Source organism: Neurospora crassa, linkage group I (assembly GCF_000182925.2).
Source record: "Neurospora crassa OR74A linkage group I, whole genome shotgun sequence".
NCBI lineage: Eukaryota > Fungi > Ascomycota > Sordariomycetes > Sordariales > Sordariaceae > Neurospora > Neurospora crassa.
This window is the reverse complement of record NC_026501.1, coordinates 1,987,908-1,999,421: the sequence shown is the minus strand read 5'-3', so window position 1 is coordinate 1,999,421 and position 11,514 is coordinate 1,987,908. Positions and strand designations below refer to the sequence as shown.

The 11,514-nt window shown below is 51.9% G+C and overlaps 3 protein-coding genes and 1 non-coding gene across 6 annotated transcripts; 1 reads left to right on the top strand and 3 right to left on the bottom strand.

Annotated features, from left to right (window-relative positions):
• Positions 1–250: 250 nt before the first annotated feature.
• On the bottom strand, positions 251–2,547 carry NCU01926. Of its 2 annotated transcripts, XM_011394597.1 has the most exons (3): positions 2,388–2,547; positions 1,925–2,324; positions 251–1,858 (listed from the first exon to the last, which is right to left on the bottom strand). In XM_011394597.1, the coding sequence occupies exons 2-3, from the start codon at positions 2,030–2,032 to the stop codon at positions 323–325; spliced, it is 1,644 nt and encodes a 547-aa protein (XP_011392899.1). In that variant the 5' UTR covers positions 2,033–2,324; positions 2,388–2,547; the 3' UTR covers positions 251–322. The 2 variants fall into 2 exon arrangements, with proteins under 2 accessions (XP_011392899.1, XP_011392900.1); XM_011394598.1 differs by having other exon boundaries at positions 1,925–2,547.
• Positions 2,548–2,962: 415 nt separating this feature from the next.
• On the top strand, positions 2,963–5,902 carry NCU14012. Its single transcript, XR_897764.1, has 4 exons — positions 2,963–3,103; positions 3,171–4,062; positions 4,127–4,713; positions 4,792–5,902. It is a non-coding gene; the product is annotated as a ncrg110 (non-coding RNA).
• Positions 4,651–8,328, bottom strand: NCU01927. Of its 2 annotated transcripts, none has more exons than XM_011394599.1 (5): positions 7,827–8,328; positions 7,665–7,753; positions 7,543–7,575; positions 7,000–7,374; positions 4,651–6,913 (listed from the first exon to the last, which is right to left on the bottom strand). In XM_011394599.1, the coding sequence occupies exons 3-5, from the start codon at positions 7,561–7,563 to the stop codon at positions 5,762–5,764; spliced, it is 1,548 nt and encodes a 515-aa protein (XP_011392901.1). In that variant the 5' UTR covers positions 7,564–7,575; positions 7,665–7,753; positions 7,827–8,328; the 3' UTR covers positions 4,651–5,761. The 2 variants fall into 2 exon arrangements, with proteins under 2 accessions (XP_011392901.1, XP_011392902.1); XM_011394600.1 differs by having other exon boundaries at positions 5,565–6,856; positions 7,895–8,196.
• A 530-nt stretch (positions 8,329–8,858) lies between these two features.
• NCU01928 (UBX domain-containing protein) lies at positions 8,859–11,213 on the bottom strand. The gene is made up of 2 exons (XM_959019.3): positions 10,676–11,213; positions 8,859–10,603 (listed from the first exon to the last, which is right to left on the bottom strand). Exons 1-2 carry the CDS (start codon positions 10,811–10,813, stop codon positions 9,197–9,199), a joined length of 1,545 nt encoding a protein of 514 aa, XP_964112.1. The 5' UTR covers positions 10,814–11,213; the 3' UTR covers positions 8,859–9,196.
• Between the last annotated feature and the right edge of the window lie 301 nt (positions 11,214–11,514).

The window sequence follows — 11,514 nt, the reverse complement described above, 5'->3', positions numbered from 1 at the left end:
TGGAACTTGGTTCAGCACAACCACCAAGAAAAGAAAAAAAAGAAGGTCGATCCACGCCGTACGACAGACAACCCGAGCTACATGCATATGACCTGGTTGCCTCAGTGTCTCGATTCCAGAGCCGTATGCGAAGAAAGAAAACTATCAGTGACATAAGAAAGCATTATTGTGTGTTCAAAACTCCAGAATAATTTGATGTACTCGCACAAGTCTTGCTCGGTTTTGGAGGGAGGCAACAAAGGAGATCTCGGGGAAAGGGAAAGGCATTGGGAACCTCGTGGCTTGTTTTCTTTTGGAAGGAATGAGAATCATATATGTACACTTATCGCTTGTCCTCTTCAACTTTAGTTTGGGGCACAAAACTTCTCCCGGTCCTAAGGTTACCATGGAAGTGAGTCAAACCCTCATCCTTGGGTGGCAATTCTTCGTAAATCAGGTCCTCCTGGCCAGATGCTGACTCTTCCAAGACGAAATATCGCTGAGAAACACATGCTCCGTAGTAGGTGTAGGTCTTGCTATGACCTATCCTAGGTTTTCTGCCCGCCCGATGATTCACAACCCTTTCTCGCCAACCACCCACATTGATCACGACGCGTTGCCATTTGGTTGGTCCCGGTCGTTGCCTGACAAGTAACGTGAAACAGTCATAGGCCCTCGTGAGATCCGGGTCTTGGCCAGGACGGTGACTAGAATCGGGCTGGATAACTGTCTGTGTATGTAGGACGAGACTGTGCAGACGGGGAAACTGGCAGAGGGCCAAGAGACATGTCTCCGGAAAGGCTCTATGATCAATGTCTATCTCAAGTGATTCTAGCGAAGTCTGAGACTTTGAAAGAATAGTAAGCTGTTCGGCATTCAAGACGGGGCGATGTTGGCGCAGATTGTTGGAGATATGGTGATTCCGAAAGACCAAGCTGGTTAAAGACTGGGCATGAACCAGAAGTGCGTCGATATGAAAGAGTTCAATGAAGCAAGTGAGGTTCAAGGTCTGCAATGCCCTAATATCTTCTTTGATGAGGGCGTATAACTTCTCGGTTGCACGCCTTGAATTCTCATGTTCGATGGCCTCGCTGTAATCCTCGACATGGAGGTGTTGTAGTTGAGCAAGATCGGAAAAGGGAACCGATTCGAGGAACTTGTAGACAGGTATCATAAGAAGTGCGAGAGACCTAATTCGAGAAAAGTCCCAGTGCAGTTTGACGTCCCCTGCGTCATGCTTCCAGTCATAATTTTTCAACATGAGGTCCCCAAATGGTGGCAAGCGCTGATTTTCTTCAAAGATAAACTGTCGTCCTGGAACTCGCGGAGCTCGACTGCCCATGTAGTGGAATGTTTCCAGTATCGGGGCTCTCAGAAGAAGCTTCTTCAAGATGTCCAAAGCCGATTCAGAATGAAGCACCTGTGTAGAGCCCATCTTGAGAGAGACCAAGGACTTGCCGAAGTCAGTTGTCGGTGGAAAATCTCCAATTTTCCAAGCTTCATCGATTGGATTCGTCAGGGTGAAGTTGTCAATGTAGAGCTTTGCATTGCCCTCCCTCAGGTGGACTTCCATATCGTAGACTTGTTTCCAGGGGCATATAGGTTCCACGCTACGACCAGGCGAATAGGTGTACTTCACTGACTGAAGCTCTTTTGTGTTGGCCAGGAAACGCTTGATGTCATCCTGCTTGATGTCGCCTCCGATGAAAAGTTGTCGAGTATATGTGAAGGCCTTTCCTTGGCGACGGGACAATATCTCTTCCGGATGTTGTTCGTCAAGGAGGAGGTCCAATGGGACTGTATGATAAATCATGGGCGTTATAATTTCGTTGAACCTTCGACAGACGCACGCAAGTGTTGATAGGCCCGCGGGATGAAGCTGTAACGACAAGATTAGATAAGCCCCATGCCAAGTCATCATACCTAGGCTTGAGAGTAAACTTACGTTTTCAAAGACAAGTAACAACACATCAGTGCAGAGATTATCGAGCCTCAGAGAGGTGTTGTAACAAGGGAGGCCAGGTAAGGCGAGAGTACTGCACGGTTCCTCCATCTAGAAAAGTGTATCGACAGCAGCGATGAAGAAGACGGATGATCCTCGGACGTGAGTCGCTATTAGGAAGCAAAGGTTGTCTTCCCAGGAAGAGATACAAAGGGGTCTACAATAGAGACTCTGACTGACTCCATTCTTACTAGAGACCGAATATATGACGGGGATGGCCCGACATTATACATCTCAACCGTTGGGCTATCCTGCCAGTTTCCGACAAGAAAAGAAGAAAGCAAGTTGAACAATGATGAAAGCCGACACCCAGCACACGTCAATCTACAATGCAAACGCTTGTCTGTGAACCCTGTAGTTAGCCCAAGCCACGTATGGAGATGAGATTCATTAGAAAATTGGGTACCAAGTCCAGATTAGGCAGATTTGGGTAACTCAAACACGGAAATGTAGGTCTAGTACTACTGCCGTGGTGGTGAAGAAGCCAGGTGTATATCACAATGTTTGTGGAAAAGGAATGGCTATGAGAGACAAGAGTGTCAAGCGAGTGGTCGACATCGGAGCTGCCCCTGGTTTGGGGTAACATGAAATGTAGAGATGGACCACCAAAACGTTGTGATCGGCGAGTCCCGAACTGTGGTTACCGTACACTGAGTGATACTGACAAAAAAGGAAGTGGCCGGTCGGGGTCTAGGGTTTTGGCTTGCCTGTTAGGGACGAGGACAGCGGCTAGATGCGATTGGGAAGGACTGGAGACCGGGGGAAGCAAGTATCTCTACCGTGACAGACTTGAAACCCACTCAGTGTGTTCAAGTTTGACAGGATGAGGTGACTTCCGACAACTGGAACCTAGTCCTCTAGACTGACAACACGTCACTGCACCTCGGAAGAGACAGCATGTCTCTCGTCGGCCGTCACATCGGCTAGGTTTCTTCGCCCCTCTGCTTTCTTTCCATCATATCATTACATATTGTAGAACTTCAACGCCTGACTTGGCAAAGATCCATGAGTCTGGTCATTCGACAACCCCGGGTCCACGACCCACCCTACGCCAGGCACGGCTGATGCTCGCTATCTTTTCTTCCTCCACTGAGCCAAAGAGGAGATAGTGTACACTACCATGTATGTTCCACTCCTCACATACGCTTCACGTTGCTGACCTGTTACCTGCGGGCGCGATACATCGAAGCCGAGACCCAAACTGTCGGTTCTACCCTGACCGGATGTTAGCTCAACCTTCCCGTATCTCCGCAATACCCACTGGTCCGTCAGTTTCTGACGATACAGCGTATTTTGGATGCGCCTATATTGGACGAGACCCCATTTCACACCCTCTGTTCCCCGGCTTTGGCCGTCCCTCTACGACTTGGGGTGAAGCTGGTCTGGCTCTTGACCATTCCCGACTCCCCTTCCCATAGTTGTACCGCGGCTTTCCATATACGGACCATGCGACAGGTACATTGGTGATATGCGAGCGACCCCGAAGATCCAAGAGCACATCTGTCGAAAGAAGCTAGTCACAAAATCTCGCAATCTGCATGTCAAAGCATTCCATCATGTCTAGGATGCGATCTTCCAGACTTACGAACCCAGTCATAACAAGACAAGCCTCCTTCCTCGGCGTCCGGTATCGTAGCGTTGCGGGCATCGTCACTTTCCATACGTGTCGCCTAGCGGATGGGTTCGGGCGGCTGAGAGCCCAGGGGGGGACGAAGTACTCCCCAAAGATCACCCCAAGGGGTAACCTGCTGTCTCGCTGTTTGACAGGCATGACCTATCACGTTGCTCAAATCTTCCTTGTTGACAGGTATCGCAACACATCGAATTCCTCGCGGAGCGATATAAAGTATATGCGGTGAAGAACCAAAGTGTTTGATCCATGAAACATGCAACCTGCAACGGGGCTCTTATCGAGATCGCCCCTTCGACTACTGCAAAACCAGGATCCTTTGGTTATCGCTCAATTTGACCTAGTACGACGCTATTGCTATGGCGGAGGCGCTTGTGGTTCGTCCGATCCTCGAAGAACTCTCTGATGTATGATGATCGAAGCTAGGATAGATCGATTTGATGGAACCCAGGTAGGTAGACACACTCGGCACACTTACGTACAGTGCAGCATTCTCACCTAGCCCCCCACACCAGGCTGAATACGTGGTCGATGAAAGCTCTTCGGGGACTTCATCACAGTTTCACATCACTTTCGTGGTCCTCTCCGCGCTTGTTCAGAGAGCTCGTGATTGAAGCATGTGGACGCGGTACCTGACCAGGCTTACTGGACCAGAATAAGGCCGTCTTCCGTGTTTCGCAGTGGTGTGAAGTGTCTTAGGATCTCCTTACTTCGTCTGCGCCCAAATTGTTGGTCCCCCGATATTCTACCGTTCCGTCAAATGGCTCAGCTTCTGCAGGCCTCCCAAGCGATATTACTACGGTGATTAGACGATATATCAGATGGAAGGACAACACTTGAGGAAGGCGTCAAGTCACCAAGGACAAATGCAGTGGCGCTCGTGGAAGCATCAAGCCATTCACGGGAAACAAAGTTACGGGGCTTCGAAACATGTCGACAGGGGAGATGTGCCGAACTGGGCTGCGCTTGGAAAAAAAGACACTCCGTGAGGATGAGGATGGGACAGCGGACGATCACATTGCACATGCCCAATCCTTGGATGGAAACTCGCATCCCGCTCCTTAGACGCAGCTGAATTTGACTTGAATATACATTCGTACCTGTAAGAGGCAAACATCTCCCTGCTAGGACAGGGTATAAAGGTAAACTTCAGAAGTCAGAGCGCTAACAAGCAAACTAGGGGTGCTGTGGTATCACCGAATATCTTGATCGACCGACTCATGTACTCGTTAGACCAGGTACGTGTGATGAAAAGGGATGAGTGTTTCAGCGAGACCACTTGATGTGACGTGTGGCTGCCTCTGTCTGCCTGCAAGATACAAGATAAAAAGCCAGAGGGTAGAGGACGGGATTGGAGAAAACAACTGGAGAAAACCGAAAATGGGAAATTGAAAGAGACAAGGAAAGCAAACAAGCGCAGTCTCTGCCATATCCTCGCCCACAGGTAACCACGTGAAAATATACCGACCACATTTGATCATCGACTTTTCCTCCCTACGTACCACAAATGCGCCGAGAAAGGGGGTCCCGTCCTCGCTCGGCCATTCGGCAACTATATCGACCGCCCAACGGACAAACACGATGCGCTCATGCAAGAACAACAATATTGGGTTGCTAACACCTTGTCGGCAAATCCCAGCGCTCTTGCTGTTCTGATTCCTGCTGCCCCGCAGCAGAGGAGCAGCTTCAAGCGTCATGCTGTCGTGGACCCAGCAAACACTTGACACAACTCAACTCTGCCCAAGTTTTAGGGTTCAAGACCCGGGAGGATCGATGCCGATGATCTGAAACTTGCACTCGGGTCCCAATAGTCAGGCAATCCTTGGCAGTAGTTGAAACCAGATCGGCAGAATGGAGCAAGACACGATGAAGGATATGAGCTGAGAATGCGAGGGTGTAAATGTAGCGAGAGACGAAGAGGGCAGCAAATACGAATCCTCGTGAAGACTGGTTGATTGAACCGATTTGAATAAGTGGAATTTAACCCAGCTCATCACCTCGTTCGTCGTTCTGGTGCTCTCCTCCCGGAGCCGCGTCCTGTTCCAAATCGTCGTAGCTTTCCCCCCCAATATCCCAACCTATCGACGACGGCTGAAGGAAAGGGTGGCTATCGTCATCTATTCATTCGCCGGCCCAAGTACCGTTAAACCTCATCTTTGGACCCCGGTCGAGCGATGCACATCCCCGCTACCGTACAACCCATCGTCGCTAACTGGCGTGACAGGCTCTGGTATCGAGTTGCTCGCTTTCCCGGCACCAGCGCCTGTACCCGAACCTCCTCCAACCCCCATGTAATCGTATGCCGACGATGAGTTGTAACTGTAGTTGTCATTGATGCTTTTCCTGTCGCTCGTGCTATTGTTGTGACCACTACCGTCAAATCCAGGGTGATATGGCTCGAATGACAATCTTTCATCATTATTCCCCACATTCGTCGTGTTCAACGTTGACGGTTGTACTCGCCGCATCGAAGACGCTGAAGAATCAGGCTGGATCGGATCCCTGAACGGGTCCTCTTCGTCACGATATGGCGTTTCCGCGTGAGACCTCGAAGGCCCCGCAGCGGCGGCGGAGAAAGAACCACCAGCTATAGACCTGGAAGAGATGGATTCGTACTTGGAGTCGCTCAAGCCCCAGTTATCATCAGACGAGGTAGCTGCCGCCTTGCCTTTCCCCCTACTGCTGCTGCTGGCGCCAACGCCGGCGCCCCGACCACTTCCGCTGCCGCTTCCACTCCCACTTCCACCTGCAGCCGCGCTACTACTTGCCAACCAGTCCTGGACGCCTTCATTTCTAGAATTACTCGTGCCCGACGCCGCCGGAGGTGGCCGGCTTTGCTCGTTCACTACAGGCGCCACCGAGCCTGGCCTGCTCATGCTCTCGGAGCCGGGGGAGCCCAAGCCTAGCTGCTTCTTGGCGTTCAGTACCGCGCGCTGGTGATGGTTCAGCGACTGCTGCAGTTGCTCGTTGGTGTCGATCAGGCTCTCCATCGTGTCGTTGTCGGGGGCGGGGTCCGTGGCGGACATGTACTCCTGGATACTGCGCGAGGCACTCGTGCACCGGTCCGCGAACTCTTTGATCAGGTCGTTGGAAAGGATTTCATGGGGTGGCGTGCAGGCGACTACTTGCTCGAGAAGTTTGGCGGAGGTGCGGGCTTCCTCAAGGCGGTTGGCGAGTTCGACGGGGTCTGGAAGCCGGGAGGTGTGCTGGGCGCGTTGGAAATATTCCTGCTGGTTCGGGAGCGACTGATGGTGTGATAAGTAGGGACTGTACTGTTGGGGTGGGGGTGGTGAAATGTGGTGCTTAGACGGTGTGGTTGAGTTAGTAGCCGAGTCGTGGTATCACTTTGAGCCTGCTACCGGATGTCCGTGGATGGAGGACAACTTACGCCGTAGACCCTGTATGCCTTTTCCTTCTCCCTTTTCCACATCTCGATAAGAAATTGCAGGTTCTCATCGTAGCCCTTTGTGTTTTCGAAGGCATCCAATGTCTCCATGAGCATCTGTCGAACATTGCCGTCCTTCCCTGACCTGAGCAGCTCTTTGGTGGTATCGGCAAACTTCTTATCCATGTTTCGCGTGAAGGTCGCACCCGGATTATCGGCAAGGATTCGTATGAGCATGATGGCGTTGTATTGCAATGAGGGTTTAGTCCAGTAGTCACGATGTAAGTATTTTCGAATCAGGCGGGCGCATTCTGCGGCGGCGGCCGGCGACGACTCGGCTGCCTCGACGATCGATGGTAGGAAAGCGACTTCGTCTCCCTGCTTCAAATCAGAAGTTGACCCTTGACATGTGCGGCTGTATATGTGCGCGTAGGAGCCTGGACCGGGGGCAGATCGGATTTGTTGTTCTCGAAGCCCCTGATCCTCTCTTCCCAGCCGGACATGCAGTTGGATTTGCGACTGACGGTGCGACTAGAAAAAACATACCGAATTGCCGCTATCAGACATGCAGAATTGTTTCTATCAGTGTAAACGGCCCATGTCAGCGGCTTGAGCTTTCCGGGAGACAGGCGTGTTTCAAAGAGGGGGGGGTTGAGGGAGCAGCCTACCACATAACGGGTTGCCGTTGCCTCGGGACCATCACCAGTCGGATCGGATGTCGTGTCGTCGCCATTTCCATTTCCACTTCCACTTCCTGCTATACAAGCAAAGGGAGGTCAGCTTCAGAACATAAGATAAGCGGAAAGGTCAAGTTGCGTTTGCTACCGCACCGATAATCGCAAACCGATCCCAAAAACGGTGGCTTGGTCGCGGAGCCAGCTTTCTGACCAGCGCTTACCATTGGAGAATGTTGGCTTCTTCTTGATGCTGTTTAGCATCTTATTCATGCTGAAGTTCTTCATCTTGCTTGTCATAATCGCGCCCAAGCTCGGGCGGTGTCTCGAGTGTAGAGGGAGGGCGTGGACGTTGAGGATTGTCTTAAACCGCGGTAATGTCTGCCTGATGTCTGGGCACGTAACGTGGCGGGCGCACAGGCGAAGAGTTGTGTTGTTGCCTGCTTGGTCGCGAAATTCATCAATTCGTCGAGAAATACGTGTACGGGAAAATGAGAGCTCTGACGGACGCGCAACTGAATGAATTTCGTGGTGAACTATCGAAGCAGATGATGCAATTGCTGGGTTCCCCGCGAGGCAGGTGAGTAAGAGAAGGCAGAGGATTATTGACGACTAACAGAGAGCGGGAGTCGAGGGGAAGGCAGGTAAGGAACAGTGCAGTGCCTCCACGCGGTAACAAGGGTCCAGGAAACGAGATCGGGGTTTACAAAGACAACAACGCGCGGCACTACATGCATGTAGGAGGGGTCCAGGGTCCAGTGATAGGTAGCTTGGGACATCTTAGGCTGTGAGTAGACCGTAGAGGAGTTCAATAACGGCCCGCTCCTGTCATCACCTACGCTACGTGTTTTCGGATCCATCCAGAAGTGGATGATAGGTATGTCGGCGTTTGAAACCAGCCATCGATGATGCCTGCCGTGCCTATTAAACCACGCTCTGGTAGCCTTCATCGTCCCCGAAGCCATTCGGGTAGTATTCGCTATATATGCAGTTGTAGTATCAATGGAGAATGTCGTTTCAGTGAGCTGCGCAATCTATGGTCGATCCAGAATGATGGGCGAGCTACTCAGTAGAGGTACTTATAACAGCCTCTTTAATCGCCCATCCAAGAGGTACTAGTACAAGCGGCTGCCCACCTTTCTGATGGAGACAGGGAGTGTCCTTTGATCTTGGCTGCTTGTGATTCAAGACTGTTTGGACCTTACCTCAAAGTGCGTACTTGGGGGGTGATCAACCAGAAAACAACAAGGCTCAGCACACTCGCCTGCCTCGAATACGTTGTAGTATAATAATCCAGGCTTTAAAATACTATCCAGCCTTGGACCACATCACATAAGAGCACACTGTCCTTCAGCCATGGGAAGTCAGACAGTGGATTTCACATATAAAAGCCTTCACACTGTAACCGAATGTCCAACCCCCTTACACTACACAACGATGAGGCGTCAGGCTACCTTTAATCACTCTGTCTTACAATGCCTCGCCAACAACGATGCCGCAAGCTCTGAGTCCCAACCAAGCGGCCGTCATTCCTCCTCTTCCTCATCAACAAGATCCTCCACGATCAAGTTGCCTCCCCTGCCCATTTTTTGAGCGATAGTAACTGACGCGGTAGGTTCAAAAACCTCCCTTGGCATCACGGACGCAATTCGGAACGCGTACTTGTGCTCATAATTTTCAGGCTTATCTGTGCTCTCTTCCACATCTCCCTTCTCCTCTTCGTCCTCAGGGTAGAGCAAGTCATAGCATTCGACAAATGCATAGACATCCTCCAGTGACGCGTCAGGGGCAAACTTCCGCGTGACTCTCCCCCTTCCGGACGACTGCGACATATTAAGCGCCAGACGGACCGCATCCTTTACCGAGACATCAGGCTCAGCGGCAATAGTCGTAGCACGCCATCTCCTCCACTGCTGGCGTAGCTTTTCCTTTCGCTCCGCTGCCTCAGCCTCTTCTCGTGCGCGCCTCTCCGCCTCGGCAGCAGCTGCTGCTGCCTCTCGCCGTTGCCGTGCTCGTTCTCTGTCAATAGCAAGCGACCGTTCATAAGCCGAATCCTGCTCAGATCGCAAGTTACGGGCCATATCCTGTGCCGCGCGCTCGGCGCGAACACTGTCAAGATCAGGCGCGTACTTTTCAATCGCTCCCCGGATCCCAGCAATGAAGACGGACGGAGAGACAGGCCCTGCAATACGCTTCACGATTCCCATCCGTGTGCTTCCCTCTTTCGGCGTGAGGCACACCAAGCATGAAAACGGAAACTTGGTGCACGTGTACTCCATGGAAACTTGATAAGCTTCAGAGTCCAGTACATTTCCTCCCCAGATTATGATGTTGTTGGCGGGATCGTTGATGAAGGCCACGACCTCGGGGTCGAGAAGCGTATCTTTGATGAATGAGTCGGTGTCATCGTGTTCTGGTGAAATCAGTATCGTCAACAAGAACTTGAGATCTTTCTTTGCGGTGTCCAAAGCTTGGGCATGTCCGCCGTCAAAGAAGACCAGATCATGCGTGCCATAATACTCCTCAAATTCCCGTTTAAATCGCCCAGCCGTCTCTTTGGGAAGCAAGCTCCGCCGAGATTTTCGGAATGATGCTGTTAAAGCATGGGGCCGCAGAGACTGCGGAATAAAGGACAGTATGTAGAGTATAGGCCGAAACAGACTGGCAAAGACTCGTAAAACCATCCGGAAAGGCGACAAGAGGAATGAAATCAGTGATGGGGCTTGGTATGTAACGGGCCTCGGGGGCACCACACGCGGGGCGGGCGGTGTTCGGTTCGCGCGGTGTAGCCCATGCTGGTGCGCGATATCCGACCAGACGGTTTCGTGTAATGTCTCATGCCTACCGGCAACCCTAGGAACTTGGTTCTGTGCTGCTTGGGCTTCGGCAACCAGGTCGGGCCCTTCGCCGTCGAAGAACTTGGCTATTGCTATCTGCGCCAGACGTCAGTCCCAGCACGTGCATGCAGGCATCGAAAAGCCGGGGGGCCTCTAGCCGACAATTACCTGAACATTCCACTGCGACCGTTCAAGGAACGGAATAGCATCCGTGATCTCCTGCCCTGTAACATCTGTATATTGCTGCAAGGCCTGCTGTTGTTCCGGGGACAGCTGACCGATGTCCACCGCATTGTCGCCTGACATTGTATGCAGTTCGGCGGTCGCGTGGATAGCTGGAGTATGAGTAGAATATCAAACCGTCACTTGCTGAATCGTGGACGGAAGGGGTCACTTGAAGAAAGGCTGGTTGCTCGACCGCGCATCAAACGGGGCAGATTTCAAACAAGCTGGCCTCGGTATGCTCGCGATGCTTGGTTGTCGAAAAAGCGACTTGACACATATAGCTCTGATCGTGATCGCGACTGGAAATTGAGTGAATCACGATGGAGGATTAGAGAAGAGAGAGAGAGAAAGAAAGAAAGAAAGAGAAGGGAAGAAGAAGCGGGATGTAGACCAAGGAGGAAGAGGTCGAATGGTGAACCTTGATGGTGTACAGTACCGGGCTGTAGCGACCTACAAGTACATACATATGTCAAATGTCTGCGCGTTGAAGCTGAAGCGTGAAGATACCACGTCACTTAGATGAGGTCAGCGGCCTCGGTTATGTGCCTAACGCAGGTCCCTGGGCAGCGATGCACAAATCTGATAGTCGCATATCGGCAGCTGTCCGCGGTGGAACCTTCTCCCAGAGGTCGTAGGTAGGTCCCGTCGGGAATGGAGGAGCCGGGTGGAACTGAGGGCGGGCAACCGGGCACCTACTGCTACGACTTGGTGGAAGTGGAAACAGGGTCGCCAAGATGGTGGGAGTGGTGGGGTGGGAGCGATGGCACACTCGTCGATGCGAC

Bases quoted from the DNA above. Each gene is read 5' to 3' on its own strand.
- NCU01926 (XM_011394598.1), bottom strand. From the start codon at position 2,032: ATGGAGGAACCGTGCAGTACTCTCGCCTTACCTGGCCTCCCTTGTTAC. The intron at 1,859-1,924 runs GTAAGTTTACTC...TTGTCGTTACAG, and splicing joins TGTTACTTGTCTTTGAAAAC to CTTCATCCCGCGGGCCTATC.
- NCU01927 (XM_011394600.1), bottom strand. From the start codon at position 7,970: ATGACAAGCAAGATGAAGAACTTCAGCATGAATAAGATGCTAAACAGC. The intron at 7,375-7,542 runs GTATGTTTTTTC...GATTTGAAGCAG, and splicing joins TGTCTGATAGCGGCAATTCG to GGAGACGAAGTCGCTTTCCT. The intron at 6,857-6,999 runs GTAAGTTGTCCT...TCACACCATCAG, and splicing joins AGGCATACAGGGTCTACGGC to TCGCTCCCGAACCAGCAGGA.
- NCU01928 (XM_959019.3), bottom strand. From the start codon at position 10,813: ATGTCAGGCGACAATGCGGTGGACATCGGTCAGCTGTCCCCGGAACAA. The intron at 10,604-10,675 runs GTAATTGTCGGC...CGTCTGGCGCAG, and splicing joins GGTCGCAGTGGAATGTTCAG to ATAGCAATAGCCAAGTTCTT.